The sequence below is a fragment of the Labrus mixtus genome, chromosome 21 (genome assembly GCF_963584025.1).
Source record: "Labrus mixtus chromosome 21, fLabMix1.1, whole genome shotgun sequence".
NCBI classification, from domain to species: Eukaryota; Metazoa; Chordata; class Actinopteri; order Labriformes; family Labridae; genus Labrus; species Labrus mixtus.
This window is the reverse complement of record NC_083632.1, coordinates 2971310-2992424: the sequence shown is the minus strand read 5'-3', so window position 1 is coordinate 2992424 and position 21115 is coordinate 2971310. Positions and strand designations below refer to the sequence as shown.

The 21115-nt window shown below is 42.4% G+C and overlaps 1 protein-coding gene and 1 long non-coding RNA gene across 3 annotated transcripts in view; both read left to right on the top strand.

Annotated features, from left to right (window-relative positions):
- Positions 1-21115, top strand: part of LOC132955552 (uncharacterized) — a 735720-nt gene that overhangs the window by 691987 nt on the left and 22618 nt on the right. The window lies entirely within an intron of this gene.
- The window catches only part of tbkbp1 (TBK1 binding protein 1), a 77255-nt gene that overhangs the window by 33522 nt on the left and 22618 nt on the right, over positions 1-21115 (top strand). Inside the window, exons 2-6 of the mRNA XM_061028418.1 lie at positions 6851-7111; positions 11980-12105; positions 14703-14807; positions 17924-18071; positions 20521-20723. Of these exons, the coding sequence (XP_060884401.1) occupies positions 6869-7111; positions 11980-12105; positions 14703-14807; positions 17924-18071; positions 20521-20723 (825 nt within the window). The 5' untranslated portion in view covers positions 6851-6868. The remainder of the gene's footprint in view (positions 1-6850; positions 7112-11979; positions 12106-14702; positions 14808-17923; positions 18072-20520; positions 20724-21115) is intronic.

The following is a 21115-nucleotide window of genomic DNA, read 5'->3' as shown; positions in this document are numbered from 1 at the left end:
ACTTTGAATCATAATTATCCACTTGGACATCTAATCAGATTTCCACTCTTTGCATAATTATATCCTCTAGCCGGGTCGTAGGCGGACGGATAATCTGGAGGCCAGAGGATTTTCATGGTAATGTAGTCACTCGGTACGAGGTGAAGCTGAGCCAGTTTGAATTAAAACAAGAAGAAACATAACCAGACCCAGTTTAAGCTACCTTCCACTGGCTTGTTTGAAAACCCCCTAAGAGCTTTAACAGGCATACATTACTACCTAGTCAGAACAATTACAACATGTCTAAAAAGTTGATTTATTGTGTTAGTCAAAGATGAATTGAAGGCTTGAAGTCAGACTAACACACCCAAGAAAATGCAGTTGGGGTGGATTTACTCTTACTGTTCTATCGGCTACATCATGCCCCCAAACAGGCCGAGGCGTTCTGCATTTGAAGTCGAACAGCATTACATTTCAGTTCATTTTTTGTATTTGTTCAGAACATGTCAAAACACACAACGTTCACAGAAAACAATTCAATTTTTTCAAAATCCAAATCAATGTTTGGAAAGGAACATGCCCAAAAGAAAGATGGGAAGAAAATAGGATGAAGGTATCAACATGGCAATTTCCATGGCTTTTTTTTTCCTCACACAATAGTTGCACTCATTGAAATTTTAAGTGTTCATCCTAATAAAAAACTGTCTGAAATGATAATTTTAGCAGCTGTTTGTTGGTGACCTTTTGGTTTTTTTTGTTTCGAGCCCAAATGTGAGAACAGAGCAGAGCAGTGCTCAGCTGTGCAGATAAAGCCTTTTGGTAGTTCAAACCCACCTGAGAGTCTTGAACATCGTCCAAAAATCTGCAGACATAAAAGAGAAAACTGGCTGTTTATCAGTACCTTTCCAAAATGACTCATATGAAAGTTAGAAACGTGGGAAAAAAAAACATTGTCATGCTAAAAGCTGAGTTTGGAGTCCACTGTGTTGATGGTGGAACCAGCTGTAAACACACCTGAAACATTTACTCTGCGTGCTATTGGGAACAAACAGTTGCTGAAAGTTGTCAAACTTTGTGTCTGATGAATATTTTCATTTATACTTGCAGTTTTCTTTCACTTATACCAAAAGTTTTTCTCATTTTAGCTCTGTTTTGGTCCCCTCCAACTTTTAAGAAAATGGATATCAGCTGCTTGGGAAGTGTGACATCATTTTATCACCATCCATTATCTATACTGTTTTTTTTCCCCGTTTGGGGGTTGTGTGGGCTGGATCCGATCCCAGCCGTCATATGGGGCGAGAGGCGGAGTTACATCCTGGACTGGTCGCCAGTCAATCACAGGGCTGACCTACCGTATTGCGTTCACACATATGGCCAATTCAGAGTCACAAATTAACCTAACAAGCATCTTTTTGGACTGAGGGAGGAAGCTGAAGAACCTGAAGGGAACCCAAGCATGCACGGGGAGAACATGCAGAGAAAGAAAGGCCTTGAAGGAACCTTCTCGGTGCAAGGCAACAGCACTAACAACTGCTCCACCGTGCAGCGTATCAGGAAGTGAGGTTGATAAAAGTTGAGTTTGCAGGCCAGAAAAACCTCAACAATGAATAAAAAAAACAAAACATAAAAGACTCCACATAGTTTGATGATTAAGGTCTTCATTAAAGAGCGTTCCTTGTATGACATGGAATTATTAGATGCATTTTGAACACAGTAGTTTAGCTTCAATCTCAGGGAAGCACCGCCTTCGAGTTTAAAACTAGTGTTGAGTCTTTGCACAACATGCTTTGAACCGTGGCGTGCCTTGTCACAACATTTTAGCGATGATGCTAATTTCTCTCATAACTGAATAAAGTTGCTCGTTGTCAGAAAAGCATAAAATTCAGCCTGCAGGGCTTTTTTGGGCCATTTTGTGAGCAGCATAAAAGAGCTGCAAAAGCAACATTGTCATATCACCACACTTTAAGATGATACAGCAGTAGTTAGCGACCAGAAGCTAATTTAGATGTCAAGCAGCCACAGAGCTACTCTTCATTAGCATCCAATTTGAGTGGTTTTGTGTTCTATAAATCTGATTCACCTTCTTTTAGCTCTGTTCAAAGGTGGACACTATAACTCCTGAGGGGAATGTTTGGTTCCTTTGTTGCTAAATGCTACGATGTGTTAACTAGCTAGCTGCTAGCTGCTACCTGCTAGCTGTTCAGTGTTTGTCAGAAAGACTACAATGAGTTTGTAGCACTTTTTCATCACTCCTCTGTAGAGAGAATAAAAATTGCAGACCTGTGCAAAAGTTTTGCTCTAGGCTGGGGGTGGAGTCCATGGGTGGAGATACCAGGGGAGGGGAGGGGATTTTTTTAAATTTTTTTACCAGAATCCCACTGTGACATCACAAGGAGAGCACATTTGAAACAGAGCATTTTTCTCTGTGTTGTAAGACTTCTGTAGACCACAAACAAAGGACTGGATGGGTTTATTTCACATGTTGTGGGTCAGTAGACTCTCAGGTTACACAGATATATGTTTAAAAACACTGTAGAAGTGGATTATACAGAATATGTCCCCTTTAAAACATAAATTACGTTTGATAAAGTGAGAAATCCCCCGGTGCTGTCATTGTTCTAATAGAATAGAATAGAATAGAATTACTTTATTGATCCAAAACTGGGAAATTGTGGCGTTACAGCAGCAGGTTATCCAACACACAATATGAGTAAAAAACACAATATTAGCAAATCTAAACACAATATAATATTAAATACAAAGTAAATAAACACTGAAAGATATCAAAAATAAGAATGTGAATATATACAACCAGGATTTAACTAAACATTACTAGTCTTAAATAGGAAGATTAAATAAGAAAGATTAAATGTAAATGTGCAAAAACAGAGTTGTAGATGGACAGTATTGACATAAGTTAAAGTGCATGAGTGTAGACATATTATCAGCAGAAACTATACAATATAACGGCGAGTAGACAGACAAATGAAGTGAACTTCAGTGCAGGGATAATTTGTAAATTAAACATGTGCAGAACAGATTACAGTAAAGAGAGACAGATATTATCATGATGACAGTTCTCTGCTCGCATGAGGTGAGATGATGTACAGAGAACAGTCTCTTTATTATTTTTTAATTCTTCGACCTCTTGTCAGAAGCTGTTTTTTTTTTTTAACACGATGAACACAGTGTTAAATCTCTGTGGCTTATATTCAACACAGAGTGACTACAGAATTGATATTGGAGAGACAGAGGGAGTTTTGCCTGGGAAAACTGCACCGTCCTCGACAGGCAGGATGTCAGCTCCGCACACATCACAGGACGTTAATATCTTCCCAGAGCAAACACAAATCTTCTGGCGGCTGGCAGGTGACTGGCACGGTCCGTCTGTGCGTGTGTTGATCAAAGAGACAATTTTTGTCCACACGTGCATTTTCTCTCTCTCTCCGTGCGACTGTTCCTCTGTGTATTTTATTTTGGCAGCATGTGCACCGATAGTGTTTGTGTGCATGTGGGAGTGCTTTTGGATCATCCTTTTTAGACCAGCAAGGAAAAGAGCGGTAGATTGGCTGAGGCTTTATCCCCCTCTCTCTTAAAAACACAAGGCAAGCGTGGAGGAAGGGAGACGATGAAAATAGCTCAGTAGGCAATCGCTGACTCACAAGGCAACGCTAGGAGTCAGAAAGGCATCCATTCCTGCACACATCAAATCAAACTCGCTGTTGTGTAACTCCCTCAGCGCCCCGTAAATCAAGCTTTTTCTCAGCGTTCCCGGCTTCGTCTAGTATGACTTTTGTGCACATGTCCCCCTCCCTGGCTGCATAAAAAAAGAGGGGCGGTGACATCACAGGTGCCATTTATCACGCTTTGACAGCGCTGCCTGGAGGCTTTTCAGGCCGGGGGAAGGCAGTCTTAAAAGCCGGCTGGATGTGAAGCTAGCGGGGCCAGCTAACCACCCGGCTCATTCATCATGTCACTCAAAGAGCGCGGGGATGTCAGAGCTCATGGTTCTTTTAAATACTGTGAAAGGGAATGAGGGGCAGGAAGCAGACTCGCATGTAAATGAGAGTCTGATTATCATGTGAGCTACCGTACATGCAGTGGTTACTCATGCACCTGTAGGGCAAGACTAAACAAAGATGGTGTGGAGTTGATGCAAAATACAGAAGAAAATAATTTATCCTCTTACAGCTAAAAAAAAAGAAGAAGAAAAGCAAATCTTACATTCACACAACTATCTTGGTAAGAATGATGTTATTTTTGAGTGTTTTTGCATCACATCCTGAAGCTCCTGATTTTCACTTACCAAGGTTACTTCAGGTGTAATCCATTGGCTGTATAAATAGAGGGGGGGGGGGGACATGTCTTTATCTACTCCTGTTGCACCAAAAAAGGAGCCAAAATATCCCCCCTGATGGGCGCTGACATTGTGCACTGGTGACGTCATTTAGAGCAGGGTCATGCACATGAGGGAGCTCGCTTGTGGAGCTGCAGAATTTGCATCTCGCTCCTTCCACTGACCAAAACACACATTTAACTGACCATCAAAGATCCCTCAGGTTGGTGCACTGCAGAACAGGTTGCCTGTGTAGGTTCTCAGTCAATCCAGATTATGGTAAATCTGAAGCTTGATCCAAAGGCTGGACTTGGTTGAGGATCTTGAAGACGTTTCACCTCTCCTCCAAAAAGGCTTCTTCAGTTCTTTCAAGGAGAGGTGAAACATCTTCAAGATCTTCAACCAAGTCCATCTGCTTTTGGATCAAGCTTCCAACACAGCAGAACAGACTCTTGTGTCACTTTGAAGTAGACACTCAAACATTGGGCCGGAAAAACCTCTTAAACTTGCTGCACACTATACCTACCCAGATGTAAGTTTCTTTTTTTCCCCCTGCTCACATGCAACAGGAAGAAATACCAACCCACACAGATGGAAGTGCAGGAAATATTTGCCCCCTATAAAAAGCACAAAGAGACTCTGAAGCACTGGGCCCCCGAGAGACACTAAATCTGAGAATACACTGAAAGCTAAGTGCTCTACACAAAAAAAAAAAAACCTGTGACAGAAGAAGGCTTGGTTTTTTAAATATTTTTTGGTACAGCCGTGCTAGACTGCATGTGCTCCCAGCATCCTCAACTCAATATCCTCATAACACGGCACCTTTAGGAGAATTTATTAAGTCCCCATTTTTCCCCAAGTAGAGTTTTTTTTTTTCACTGAATCACATGTTGAGCTTATCACCAACTGTGGCTCAGTTGGTAGAGTCGGACTTCTCTCAACCAGAAGGACGAGGGTTCGATCCCGAGTCCTTGGGCAAGACAACCCCAAGTTGCTCCAGCTGCTTTGTCGGCGGTGTGCGATTGTGTATGAATGGGATTAGTTACTTCAGATGGAGCAGCCTCTACCATCAGGGTGTGAATGTGAAGGTGTGACCTGCAGCTTCAGATTTCCTTGTACTTCCTTATATGGACATTTACATGTTTATGTCTGAACTAGCTGAAACAATATTTACCATAGAAACTGAATTTGAAAAGTCTTTCTCCATTTGTAGTCTGCAGTTTTTACAGCAAATAATACCTCCACCAATGTCATATATTTTAGTAAAGAAAGGCAAAATGCATTAATTTACAGCTGTTATATTTGCTCCAACTGTGTGTTATTGTGTCACCTCGGTCTATTCTCTGATATTAAAACTTTATCAAGGACTCCAGTTATCATTCCCCCCCCCCTCTCTGCTTTTCCTTGGGTTTTCTTTTGGGGTTTTACATTCATGAAAAGGAAGCATAATGCCTCGGGTTCAGGGTGAACTCGTCAGTGAGTCATTGAAACTTTTTTCGCAGCTATTGGCGTCAACAACATCGAATCTCTGCAGTGACTGGATGTGCTTACACTTCTTTACTCTGACAAATACTGTTTGTAGACAGACTAGGGACACTTACTCGAGTTAGAAAACAAAACGTGGTAAAAGTGTATTTTGCATAATATGTGACCTTTAAAGTCTTTATATGTGATTTTTCACACTTAAATGTAGAAATCAAGTATATCCTCTGAAAATAACTCTGTGAGTCATGACTGTCTACAATGGGTGTAACACCCGAGTCCCACTGTCTGTGATGTTTTCAGAGTTTTCAGAGTCCTATCTTCACTTTGTTTACATCGCCCGGACGGCCGGCTGACTCCTCCCCTCGTGTATAAAAGTTGTTTAATTGAGGGACTAGAGAAAAGAAGAATAACATACTGTACTCACTGCTTAACTGTGTTTCTAGATCACGCTCATTTCAGGTAAATTTACATGCAGTGTGAAGATACGAGCATAATAAAGATCGCTAGCATTAGCATGCTAACACAACAATGCAGCGCGAGTTGTTTTGGTTTCATGCTGGTGCTCAAGGGCGACATCTGCTGGATCAAAAAATCACATATAAAGCCTTTAAGATCTTGAAACAATGGACACATCAAGACAACTTGGTTAAACTAGCGAGAAAAAAAACAAACTCTGAGGATTGTTTCAACATGAAAAGTGATGAGAAAAAAAAAAGCGGAAAATCACTGAGTCATCTCTAAATTTCACATGGAATACTTCTGTCCCTCAGTCTCCTCCTGGTCCCACTTTGCTTTTGAATATTTTACATGGTGTGTGCCAGCAATCCGACTGCTCTCAGCTGAATCCTGCTTTGTTCTTCTTGTGTTTTTGTTGCCAGTCGCTGCTTGCTCGATGTTTTTAGCTCTGCTGCAGAAAACGGTGACAGTCGACCTCTGAGTTATGAAACGCTGTTATTTTATTTTGGATGGTACACTTAATTGAATGGAAGCTATTTGGGGGATTTAATAATTAATGAGCAAACCTCTGTCTGTCTCTGTGTCTGCTTTCAGGTTGATGCTCTCTGAGTGATGCAGTCTCTGTTCGGCGGAAGGGAGCTGGGGCTGCTGGGAGGGGGCGGCGACGCCGGCGGCCTGAAGGAGGATGGCTGCGGCAGCGTGGCGTGGCACTCCTCCACGCTGCCCGCCGACGACGTCTACTCGGCCTCGCACTTTGCCCTCATCACGGCCTATCAGGACATCAAGACGCGGCTGGCCTGCCTGGAGCGGGAGAACACCAGCATCAAGAGGAAGCTCAAGATCTATGAGATCAAGGTGAAACCGCCTCGCACTTCAAAGTCTGAAGAGTCAAACATTCAGATTTTTCTTTTTCTTTTTGTCCTCGTTGGTGTTCCAGACAAAAGTTCTCCAACACCGACGAGGATAAGGCTACTTTGTTTTTTTGATTTATTGCACGTCTTTTAGAAAAGGAGCAATCCACTCACCCTTATAGCGCTTTCCATTTTTATCGAGGCTGTGCGGTTGTACACAGAGAGATAAAAGGAAAGAAAAGCGGTGGAGGGCTTTGATCCTGGACCAGCCGGGGGAATACACTCCAGAAGTGGGGAAATCTCTCTTGCTATAGTTTAAACTCATGTTTAAGTTGGAGACCTGGCAGCACCTCAGCTAACCCCTCGCTGAAACTTAAATTCAACACTCACAAGAGCACACACACATCTGACTCAACCTTTAAAGTAACCATGGATCCCAATCTGTGGTAACGGGATAATGAGGCGAGGTCACAGACATTTCCTGTTTTCAAAAAGACGTCTCCTCGGTCTCGCTTTTTCCTGCATTGCAGTTGCATCCTGGTATGATAATTACGAGCTTGTAGATTTGTCAACAAACACAGGGTGTCCCAGGTGATGAGGAGCCACGCTTGCAAAGTAAGAGTCTGCAAGAAATGAAAACAGCACCGACTTTGTATGAAAATCATTGATGTCAAATAGCTGCTCAGAGTTTATACGGTCGCATTAGCAGGTCATGATAGTTTAGATATTTATTCAAGATGTTTAGAATTATTTAAAGTCCTTCATTGATCCAAAATAAAACCTTGTTCAGTGTTCAAAATATCCCTCAGGATCGAATATAAATAACAGATTATCAGCTGCTTGGCTTGAAGTCATCGATATCGTAAACATCTCCGCACTGCCAGGTCGTTCTTGGTTGGATAAGAAAACAGGTGAAGCAGAAATCCACCCTCCTAGCAGTAGCATGGGCCAACAGGCAGGCAGATATACTGGGGGATTGAGCGTAAAGGAGTAGCGTGGGAGGACGGAAAACGAGCAAAAAAAAAGTGGAAAGAGGGAGTTAAATGGGCGGAAGGACTCAGAGAAAAGCTCGGAGCGGGGAGGAGAAATGAGCCAGTAAAAGGAGATAATGATGTAAAGAGCCGCAGAGAGATAAATTGCAGAAATTAAGAACAAAAGAAGGATTAAAGAAACTTTTTTTTTTTTTTTTTACTATCATTAGTTTTTGGGTGTTCTAGTTATTCTAGGAATTAGACGTGAGGAAGCAGAAATGTCCACACTTTCCTCTCATTGTTTAGATGTCTGGTTTGACGTCGGGTACACGAGGACGCTTTGTTTTGGTCGGAGAGATGAGAGATGTCAAAAGTTATCAAAGAGGTGGCTGTACTGGAAACTCTGAGGTAGACGAATCCAGAAAGATGCAAGCTGATGCTTCATTCTGGTCTACATGGGAAACTGCTGACGCTTTGAATCTTCTGCTGTGTTTGCGTCTGGATTAAAGCTTCACAAAATGTTGACTCTGGAAGGGCTGCATCTCAATCATATAATTAAGTCAGATGTTTCAAGTAGCGGTAGAGCTACAACAGTAGTTCATGATTTTTAGTAAAAATGGGACAAATGAAATATGCCAAATGTTAAAAAAGCCACTCTAGCTGAGGTTTAACAAGACTTAAAATTGTGGGAGTCCAATCTAATGATGCGCAAAGTCTGACAACAACATATTAAAGCTTATCCAGCTTCACCTTCTTGGTGTTTCCAAGTCAAATCATCGTCCTTTTCACTGCATCGTTTGACAGGATTGTCATTTTCACTCAGCTAGTGAGCTTCAGTCAGAGACGTGTCAAGCTAAGTCCTCCAAAGAGTGTTGCAGAGGCACCACAGATTGTATCAAACATGGACGTACTCTCACTCATCATCCATTGGTTTCTGATGAGGCATTTTGAAGCCCAACAATTGCAGTCGCCATGTTGGAAATGTCTCCAACCATCCTTCCATCGACCTAAACGCAGGCAAAGAGGTGGAGCTATGGTGGGCCTTAAAGGCTTTATATGTGATTTTTTCATCCAGCAGATGTCGCCCTTGAGCACCAGCATGAAACCAAAACAACTCACGCTGCATTGTTGTGTTAGCATGCTAATGCTAGCGATCTTTATTATGCTCGTATCTTCACACTGCATGTAAATTTACCTGAAATGAGCGTGATCTAGAAACACAGTTAAGCAGTGAGTACAGTATGTTATTCTTCTTTTCTCTAGTCCCTCAATTAAACAACTTTTATACACGAGGGGAGGAGTCAGCCGGCCGTCTCGACGATGTAAACAAAGTGAAGATAGGACTCTGAAAACTCTGAAAACATCACAGACAGTGGGACTCGGGTGTTACACCCATTGTAGACAGTCATGACTCACAGAGTTATTTTCAGAGGATATTCTTGATTTCTATATTTAAGTGTGAAAAATCACATATAAAGACTTTAAGCCTCCTGGCAAACAGCTACAACGTGTTCAACCTGTCAGTCAAATCAACTACGCCTGGGATTGATTAATGAAAAAAGTCAACTTTGAAAAACGCAGCTTCCTCCCACAGTCCAAAGACTCGCTCGTTAAGTTAACTGCTGAGTCTAAATTACCTGTAGGTGTGAGAGTGTTTGGTTGTCTGTCTCTTTATGTCAGCCTGTGATTGACTGCCGATCAATCCAGGGTGTAACCCCGCCTCTCGCCCAATGACAGCCGAAGGGAAAAGCGGTAAAGATAATGGATGGATGGACATGCAGCTCGACCCCGTAAGGGCTGCACAAAGTCACACCGCCAACTCCTGGCATTGCATGCTGACTACAGCCTCGACTCTGTGTACAACAATGCAGCCAAAACACCGAAGTGCAGAGAATTGAGCTGCAATTGTGAGGTGCTTTTCAACTGATGTTAACAACTTCACTTTCTGTCTTAAAAAGTCTGCGTCAGTGCAGGAATCCTTTCAGCAGCTGAGCAGCTGTAACTGGAAGCTACAGGCTGCCCCATCGCTGTCGACTGTTTGCATGCGGTAGTTTGTTCAGGAGCTAATCCCTCAGAGACAGGTGTTGATTTTTCCAGAGAGCAGGTGGGGATGTTGGCTATTTGGGGTTTGGATTGTCACACCTGTGCGTCTGTAAATAGAGCATGGGTGTTTTTTGTTTTTTTTGTTTAAGTAAATGAATCAATATTGACTCCTGAAATCCCCACGTGGAGAGACCTTCTGCCAGATTGTCTAAAGTCTGGATTATTATTATTTTCTCTGGTTATTAAATCTTTTTTGTAGCAGAGTTGTTAGTGTTGCCGCAGGCTTTTCGCTCCAGAAACAAGACGCCCGAGTACAGCTGCTGTAATGATGCAGATGGAAGCGCTGGCTGCTGCTTTTGAACATGAGTTGAAGTGAGGTTGTTCTCCAGTTTAGAGTTCCCGATGCTCTGCGGAGTGAGAATTTCTCGTGGGCCCCCCGGAGGGCTCACCCATGTTGAGAACATTTACTGTTAAACTGAGCAGAGAGAGAGGTGTTCTGCTAAATGGAAAAGGGTTGTTTGCTCCTCAAATAGACATTGCATCAGCTGCAATGACTTCAAACAGAAAATGAAAAAAAAAAACCTCGCCGCTGACGAGAGGCACTCTAAATGTAAATGTGTTCATTTAGGTTAAACCACACGCGGTTATATAACTTGTCTTGGTTGTTTTCTATCGCAGGATGCTGCTTCCAACCATCACTTTAACACTAGAACGCCACAAATTGTTTACAGCAAAACAAGAGTAAAAGCTGCAGAGCTCATTAAGACAAAACATGCAGAATCACATCGTGCTGTTGCATGGTTCAGCTCTGTTAATGCTTTGTATTTTACACAACTGTGACTGTTTTTTCTTGATTGAAGAATAGACGTCGAGCAATAAGATGCAAATATGCTTTCTCTTATTTGTAAGTTTGGCGTCCAGAAATATTGAAACACTTGAGAATCCGTATATTCTGTTTGTGATACCGTATCAATCCTCAAAAACAAGGTTCTAAAGTTTGAAGTCAAAATTTACTTCATGTTGTTTGTTGTTTTTCTTCTCATGAAGGCTCATTTTATTATATTTTCTCAGACTGCCCAACAAGTATTACTAGGATTTAAGATGTCACAAGGATTGTCGTAAATAGAAATTTATATCTTTTGGGGATTAATTAAGTTTTTTGTTGTCTTCTTCTTGCACAAAAAAGAGGAAATCTTTTTTCCCTTATGTTTTATGCATGCTCCTAATCAGGGGCGTGTCCTTAGACATATTTTTAAAGCTTTTTTCCCAACTGTTTAAAAAAAAGAAAAGTAAACCATATTGGCTAGTTCGACAAGGCCTGGGTCGAGTGTTGAAATGTTGCACTCAGTTTGAGAGAACAAGATTTCCTATTTAGCTTTTCAAAAAGAAAAGAACAGCCGAGTATTTGTCATTGGCAGTGTGACGGACAGATGGACAAACAAAGTTACAGATTGATGGACAAACAGTCTCATCACATTTCAATGTGGGGGCTGAAATTAGAAAGTACAATCACAGAGACTTGCCAAGCAAACTCACAGATTAGTTTAGGAGAAAAATAAAATCTAGTTCATGGGGGGGGGGGGGGGGGACGTCAGTTAAAAACACACAGAGTGATATCTGGGCCAAACAGAAGCTGCGGTTGATGTGAGATGCATCTTTAATGATCTCAGAGTGAAATCATCAAAAAAAACTTCACAATACAGCCGCACAAAAAGCTGCACGAGCAAACAGGCAAACACAATTATAAATAAGAAAAAGTGTTTATTCACTCTTTTTCTTGTTCTCTAAACTTTCTCGACAACTTTTCCTTATTGCCATGTCTAATTTTTTAATGCCATTTGCTTCTTTTTTGCTGCAGTTCCCGATGATCAGCGAGTTCGGGGACAACACGAACTCCTACTGCTCCTTCGAGAGCAAAGAGACGGCGCTGCTGCACTCAGAAAATGGCAACCTGCAGCAGAGAGTCAACGTCCTGACCCATGAGGTAAGACGGGACATGAGGAGGAGGGAAAGAGGGGGGTGAAGGAGAGACGAGGAAAGACGAGGAGATGAGAGAAAGCAGAGAGGAAAAAGATGCAAGAAAAGAGAGAAAACGTTGCATTATAAATTCAGTTTCACTTAAAACACACTCGCCACACAAAAAGTTCTTCAGTGCTTTAATTCCACAGAAATCCCTCCCTGGATGTGCATTAATTGAATAACTAGTGAATGTAGGCCAACCCTGGTGGACATATACTGAAAGACATCCAGAACTAATTAAGCACTAAAGCTGCTGCCCAGGCAAAATTACAGAGATTGGGTGTTTTTTTTTTTTAAAGAAACCGTCCAACGAGCAGTGTGACATGGGATTTTCACGCTGCTGTTCTATTTCTGCGAGGCGGCGGTGTAATTGGGACCGAACCTGGCCAAGATTGAGCTGAAAATATGATGTCGACTTGTCTATTTTTCCCCGACACATCCTACAGTGTATGATGGGATAACACATTTTGTAATTAACTGGTGTGTGTGTGTTTTTTTCACACATTATAGGCATGATTTAAAGCTAAAAAAACAAGACATGTGCATGCAAATGACAGGCCTAATGACGAAGAAACAGGACTAGGAATTCTTCAAACTGGAGTCCATGAATGCAACTCCTCTGTTTCTCTGATTGTGTGAGCAGAAAGGGTCAGACATGTGAAAGAGAAACAACTGATGCACGACGGAAAGAGGTAAAACTGTACAAAAAAAAAGGTTAAAAAAAAATGTAGAAACAGGAAGGATAGAGTTTCTAGGAGCAGCAGCAAACGTTAAGCTCAGAACACACAAGGTCATACAGCTCTGACACGAGGCGTTCAGACTGATGAAATGTAACACGGCTCACTGAGCATGCTCTGTTGGGACATGACTTCCCCCACCACACACACATGTATTACACACACACTCAAACACACACACCTTTTCCACTTCCTTTTTGGTGAAACAGTGACTTCTGCTCATCAGAGGAAGTAAAGGGAGATGACTGATATTAACATCAACAGGTGTTTATCTTTATTCATTAATCGCATTTTGAGCTGATTTAAAAAAATTAAAGGAGCAGTATGTAACTCTGACCCCCTAGTGTTTAAAATGGGTACTGCAGTCCAAATTAAAAACATCATAGAGAGCCGTCTTCCCCGCCCCCTCCTCTCTAGAGTCCATGCTCTCACAGGTCACCATGTGGTGGACTCTGAAGCTTCAGTGTTTATCCAGCTCTGCATGGGTCTGTAAACCTTTCTGTGTTCTAACCTCTCTCCATTTTTCAAAAGCATCTCCAATATTGATCCTAGTTTGAGCTCGTTTCTGCTCGTGGAGCTTATTAGAAACATGCAGAGGCTTTTTAGGTCGGGTACAGTCACTTCTATCTGAACCAGTTCTCTCGCCTGCTTCCATTGCTGCAACACCTGTTGACCTGATAACTGCTCTCATATCTGGCAAACTGAGGGGCGTCCAAAACGGCCGTGTGGGGGGGGGGGGGTCGCCTTAAAAGCGCCTACCTTCTCTGGTTCCAAACAAATCCAGAGCATTCAGGAGCAGAATCTAAAGTTAGAAGGAGGACATACTGGCTGCTGCATTGTTGTCAGAGAAGCCAGCACTTCAACATGTTTCCTTAATGTCTGATCAGATAGTAAGATACCTTTATCATCTCACTCAGTAGATATCTCACAGATTGGACCTTAAATTACTTCAGGAGATTTTGAAAAACAAGGCTTCATTGGGCTTTTTATTCCATGCTTTAATTTTAAAAGACCATGAAAATGTCCAAGGTGAGAGATAAAAAATGACAGCGGGAACATTTTGAGAATTTAGATTTTTTTGGGGGAGTTTTCTGCATGCACCAATTTCCAGCAATCACACTCTGGAGAGAAAATCTGCTCCTCTCAGTCACGATGCTGTTGACAAGCAGTCCTCACCTTGGTACCAGTTTCCTTCCAGCATATGTTACCATAGTCACACTGAATAGGCCTCAGTGCTCCTGCACACACACAGCTCTGATACACTTCTTTGTCCTCGCCGGCTCTCTGTTTATCTCACTGCCTTGCAGCTGCTCCCACTCTCATTCTCGGCCTTATCAGCGGTGGCCGTACTCTCCAAGAAAAAAATTAATTAATGCATCTCTGTGTCCTCGTCTGCTCCTTCAAATCTCTTCATTTCACTCAATTGTGCGCGCGTCGCCGTTCCCCGGATCTGTCGTATAATCTGTGATCATTGCATCCAGTGACATTCAGCGCCTTCTTACGCCTCACTGTGAGGGGAATAAATGAGAGAGATCAAGAATTCATAGTGTAGAAGATGACTTTTTGAAACATGATTTATCCATTTGACGAAAACGAGGGAGGCTCTGTCATGCTCATGCTGAGGTGTCAGGAATTTGGCGACCTAAATTGTGCTTGGTTATGCAACGCCTCCTTAAGAGATATTTGATGAGTCTCACTCTGAAAGTTTCTGGTAGTGTTCCTTTCCCTTCCTCTCTTATTGAGGAAGTTTGAAAACTGACAAAAAAAGAATGGGGGAATAAATGTGTCAGACTTTTTTTTTTTTAAATGTGTTTTCTCGCTTCAGCTCCAGAAGAGGAAGGAGCGAGAGGAGCAGCTGGAGGATGTGATCCAGGCCTACGAGAAGATTCACATGGAGAAGAGCAACCTCCAGAGGGATCTGGACAAGATGGTCAGAGACGTGATTCACTTCATTGCACCGCACATTTTTTAAAGTAGCTTCACACAAAAAGCCATATGGCCTCATGTATAATGAATTTTTACAGCTTCACATTCTGCTGACAGAGGCAGAATATAAAATGTAAATCTCCTGAACATCACATGAGAAAGGGGTTGAATCTGATAGAGGATTTCGTTAAAGTCCCCCAAAAAATGAAGGTCAAAGTATGTGGTCAAACCCTGGGAATATGTTCTGAAGGGTTGGTTGAGAAGCCATGTTTTAGGTTTTGTTCTAATAAGGGAAACATCTGCCATTTTTAGTCCATCCATCCATTTTCTTCCACTTATCCGAGGTCGGGTCACAGTGGTAGCAAGCTCTCGACATATAATTCCTGCAGCGAGCTCTGGGTCTACTCCAGAGTCTCCTCCAAGTTGGGGGTGCCCGAAAAACCTCCAATTCCAGGAGGCATCCCAATCAGATGCCCATCTTTAGTAATCAGGGGAAAGAGTAACATAGGAGAAAGGACCCAAATGCAGACTGTGACTGCAGAGGAAAATACTTACAACAAAAAAAGTCCAAAACTAAAGACTGATATCGAATGATGTAGGCAAGGTGTAAAACCAGAAATGCAGACCAAAGGAGCACACTACTCCAAGATCCAGGCAGGAAATCAAGTGTGTGAAAACAGGCAAAAGGTCCGAAAGGAGTCTGAAATGCTTGGCTAAGGCAAAGAGATGAACTGGCCCAGAAAGAAAGAACAAACAGACTAAGGCTGAATCTCAAATAATCCCACTTGGCACTACCCTTCAGTTGTATGTGCTTCCATTGAGGGTAGTATGTTGTGTCTCTTTTTGGTGAACTGAAGAGAGATGAGTAACAAGACATCAAACAGAAAACGAGAACCGAGCTCCACGTTGCTGAAAAACAAAATCGTATTGCTTTACAATAACATTACTGTACTGTTCTTCTCCATAGTGAGCTTCACAGTTTGTGAGAACAGTTTTGAGGGATGTATCAAACACCCGTTTATGAGGTCACATATTCTGCAAAATGCGCTTCACCATGTTTTTATAACACTAATATGTGTCTCTAGTCCGTCTACAAACCCCCCAATTATAAAAAAAAAAAGTCCAGCCTGCTCCACTTTTCAGAAAATGTGTGCTCAAACCGGCCGTTTGTAGATTTTCCCTTCATGACATCACAAAGGGCAGTAGCCCCTCCCCCAGGTGGGTGACACTCCCACAGCTAGGTGTTTGTTCTGCCCTCTGAGTCTGCCTTCTCACCGTAAACAATAGGACATGGAGCGAGAAAGCACCGAGTACACCCGAGCCCTTCCAGAGAGGGGGCGTGGTCAGACACAGCTCATTTACATATTTAAAGGTACAGACACAGAAACAACCTGTTCTGAGCAGGGCTGAAATAGAGGGGTTTATAGACATGATGAAATACAGGATCAGAGTGGATTTAGAACAAGAAACTTCACACACATGTTTTGAGGAGCTCTGAGACTTATTTAAACTGGTTGAAGAGGAGGAGGATATGTCACCTTTAAATTAAGAAGCTGAATGCCTCAGTGTGTTGAAGAGATGTGATAACACTGTTATCTGTAAGGCAGCTTCATTTCATCTTAAGTGGTATTTCTTTACTTTCTAAACCTAATAAAGGGAAATGCAAGTAGCCGCAGATGTATTAAGCTTAGTGAGCGAGGTGACACTTGAGCTTCTCTCATGCAGGCAGGAAGTTTCTTCCTTCTTGCTGCTGGAAAAATAGCATCCCATGAGGCTGCTGACATTGTACCCAATGCAGAAGTGAACACTCACAAGTATTGGCACATTTGTCAAGAATCTTCAAGTAGTGGAATACTGCTGAATCATTTAGACTTTGCACTGTAGACTTCACTGCTCATCTTATATGTTTCCCCTTCTTAGCAAACTTATGTCATAACTTCTTCAACAGTACATAAAATAACAGCCCAAATTAAATCAACTTCTTCCCTCAGAACCAAAATATATTTTTGAGTTTTTTTTACTGAATCAATTTTGAAAATAATTAATTCAGCAAACTCAGCTACTCCCCATCCTTTAACCCCCCCCCCCCCCCCCCCCAAAAAAAAAGCTTTTTGGCTTTGTCCTCCAACTCCCTTAGTTGACAGTCAACACATTTGTACATTTGTCTGAAACCGAGACAATCTCAATCCTTGAACACTTCTCTGTAACGAATCAAAGTCGATCCAAATCCAGGTAGAGGCTTCCAACTGAACAGATTGTCTGGCTGCTCTTCCACAGATCCCCTCTGTGATAATAAACCGTCTCATATGAGAGTGAAGTCCACCGAGCGGCTCATGCCGAGCAGAATCAGCAGTTTTCTGCAGAGTCGGAGTGATTAAGGGATGAGGTGCCGCCAAAATACCAGCTGCCAAAGAACTGATACAGAGGCAATGTCACCATGAAGCTGAGGCTGCGATCGGTTACAGGGCTTCATTTTCCTGCTGGGTCTCATTTTCCTTTAACCTTCCAGCAGAGAAAATAGTTCCTCGATTTAATAGAAACACATCTGAACACTTACACACATCTGTCCACATTATGACAACAGCAAAGAGACTTATAAACTACACCAAAGGGTGTGTTAAAGGCTTTATATGTGATTTTTTCATCCAGCAGATGTCGCCCTTGAGCACCAGCATGAAACCAAAACAACTAGCGCTGCATTGTTGTGTTAGCATGCTAATGCTAGCCATCTTTATTATGCTCGTATCTTCACACTGCATGTAAATTTACCTGAAATGAGCGTGATCTAGAAACACAGTTAAGCAGTGAGTACAGTATGTTATTCTTCTTTTCTCTAGTCCCTCAATTAAACAACTTTTATACGTGAGGGGAGGAGTCAGCCGGCCGTCCGGGCGATGTAAACAAAGTGAAGATAGGACTCTGAAAACTCTGAAAACATCACAGACAGTGGGACTCGGGTGTTACACCCATTGTAGACAGTCATGACTCACAGAGTTATTTTCAGAGGAGATACTTGATTTATATTATATTTAAATGTGAAAAATCACATATGAAGACTTTAAGCACCCCGTTTACTTTTGAATTTAAAAATAAATAATTGTGAATTGTGTGTGTTTGCAGACGAGCCTGGTGGAGAAGCACGTGGAGCGGATCCTGGGCCTGGAGTCGGCTCTGAGGCAGAGGGACAGCTCGCTGCAGAAACTCAACATGCAGCTGCACAGCAAAGACATGCAGTACCTGCAGCTGCACGCGGGGCCCGACGCACACAGTGAGTGGACTCATCCTCGCTCAGGAGGTCAAATTCTGAATAGTTTTACTTTTTAAAGCAAGGTGGAACATTCTCATAGTACAGCCAGCAGTTTCTGTTACTGCCATTACATTTTCCCCAACTTAGCACTTCAGTCCTAAAGAAAAGCGGCATGTTTTTTATTTCCAATGACTTTCTGTGCAAACAGAATTGAATTGAACTATCAGTCATCCTCTCTTAATCATGCATGCATCTATCAGTTTGTTCATCTTCACATCCATCGTCCTACCATTTATGTATCCATCCATCTTTGTCTGTTCATCTAACTATCATCTATCTTTACGGGCATGTATCCCTCCGTCCATCAATCCATATGCAACCCCATCTACCTGGGTGTCCATCCATTTCCCCGTCTGTCTGCTTATACATTTATCAATTCATCAGTCTGTGCGTCCATCCATCCATCCATCCTAATGTCCATTCCCATCATCCTCTTTAAAAGCCTTCTTCCCACTTATCTCTTTACTGTAATCACTGCTCCTCTCCTCCATGTCTCCATCTTTAATCTAATCCAACAACCTTGGTTTTAATTGAGGTCAGGTTAATCTCCGGGCCTGTTGGAGAAAACCAGCTCGGACATTTAGTCCCAAACTCTCCCCTTCAGTCACACGGCAGCAGAGACCTCCTATATGAGTCGATGCTGGCGATTAAGATTGAATCATTCTGGCTCCAAAAACGTTCAGAGTGAAGCTGCTGTTGCTGTAAACTAGAGGATTACTCTCTCTCTCTGTTTTTCAGCCTGTTGCTTCCATCTGTACCGCTGACTGATCTCTATTACGATTAGTGTGCAATACCAAATGTAAGAAAAGCTGTTATACTCATTACCATGCAAATTAATTCATAATTATCTCCAATGTATTGAACTTTCAAAGATGCTTCAAACAAGGAAGGTTACCCCGCTGATGTGTCTGTGTTTATGAGGAAAACATCCTGAGAATTAAATCTTAGATCATTTAAGAAGTTTGACTGCAGATTTCCACATTAAAACAGTTTTTTGGGGTCACTTCTCAAAACCTTTCTAAACTCTCAGGACTGAAGAGGTGAAAAAGCTCCAGCGACACTTGTGGCCTTCATCGGGGTCATCAGCTGTTTAACCTCTTAAAGCCTTTACCTCTTCATGCACCTTGGTAGTTGGTGAAGTTGTGCCAGAAAACCCACACCTCCAAATTCTCAGCACTGAAAAGGTATCAGCCCCCTAAAATAAACGGACATCAACCAAGTGGCAACCTCCGGTTTTGAAAAGTTAAGCCAATGCGTAAGTGCAAAATCCTGCAGTTTGTCGAGTGTCTGCTTGAGGCTGACAGGAAGTCACATACACATGACTGGCAAAAAAGCCGTTTTTACAGCATAAATTAACATTTTTACAGCCTGGTTAAAAAAAAATAGGTCTGATTACATATTGTCATCACTGGCACAACATTTTTAATTTTTTTAACTGAATAAAATAGAATAGAATGACTTTATTGATCCCAAACTGGGAAATTGTGGCGTTACAGCAGCAGGTTCTCCAAACACACAATATTATCAAATTTAAACACAATATAATATTAAATACAAAGTAAATAAGCTCTAAAAATATCAAAACTAAGAATGGGAATATATACAACCAGGATTTAACTTAGCATTATAGTCTTAAATAAGAAAACATTAAATACAACATACTTTGCTGGAGAACTGCAAACATTTTGGATTTTGAAGCCAGAGAAAAGTCTCAGCCATCGACCGATCGTGCAGATTCCTTCTTGTTTTAAATAAAGCAGCACAGCATGCTAACGTTGGTTGCTGATGGAAACGTGTCACCGCCGCCGCTGCACCAGTTTCCTTCGCTGAGCTACACCTTGATGAAGAGGAGGAATAATGTTGCCTCAAACTCCGAAATTTAACAGGAAACGAGTGTAAAAGTTCTCCTATTTCCTGATTCGTGCATGAGGACTCTGAGTGTGTAAGCGTTGATTAATAAGTGTGTGTGCATATGAATGAGGGTTGATTGTGAGAAAATCTCTTGTAGTGCAGACTGTGTGCACCTGTGACTTCACTTCATGAGTGTACCGAGGAGGACGAGGCGGCAGGAGGAGCTGAGAGAGAAAAGATGCTCCTGCTGCGCTGATGCACTGTCTTCTGGCTCAAGGACAGTGTGTGTGTGTGTGTGTGTGTGTGTGTGTGTGTGTGTGTGTGTGTGTGTGTGTGTGTGTGTGTGTGTGTGTCTGTGTGTGTGTGTGTGTGTGAGCGGGGCTGAATCACTCACATGCCCACACAGGTACAAAATGAAAGATGCTGGCCTTGGAAGAAGTCAGCTCTTCAGCTCTTTAATAGTCATCTATTGTGCAACAGCCATGGACAAGAAAAACATAAAAAACATGGCCGGGGCAATCAGCGGTGAAATGTTGACTCTCTTTTTTTGCTCTCTCAGTGTTGGATTGTCCGGCCATGACCCTGCAGAGCTCCCGTAGCCTGGACGCTCTCTCCGATCTGAAGCTGCAGCGGCTGGAGGCGGAGCTGGAGGGGGCGCGGCACGAGGCCCAGGGGGCGTGTCGGCGTCAGGAGGAGCTGAAGGGGGAGTGTGAGAGGCTGAAGGAGGAGATGAGGATGCTGCAGAACAACCACAGGGAACGGGTCAGTACATTAAGTACCCTCCACACCCGCTGAGCCACACTGATGATGAAGACTTCATAAAAGAATGAAAACATCTTAAAGTGTGCATCATATTGAGGATCCATTTGTAGTCTAGAAACGGATCCAGATGTTTTTGTGTTTCATATTTCAAGGATTGTTAAAAAAAACTAAAAAGGATGGCCGCCAGTTTAAAAATCCCCAAAACATAAATAGTATCGAGAACAGGGTCAGTGAGTGGCTGACCTGGGCATTTCTTTCCCTCCTTAAGGATTCTGGTGTGCACACGCTCACAGTGATGGTCATCCTATAAAGCATGTCAGAGATGATGGACAGTGTAATTCAAACAGCTTTAAAGCACCACGGGGGTGGGGGGGGGGGGGATGTATTTCTGG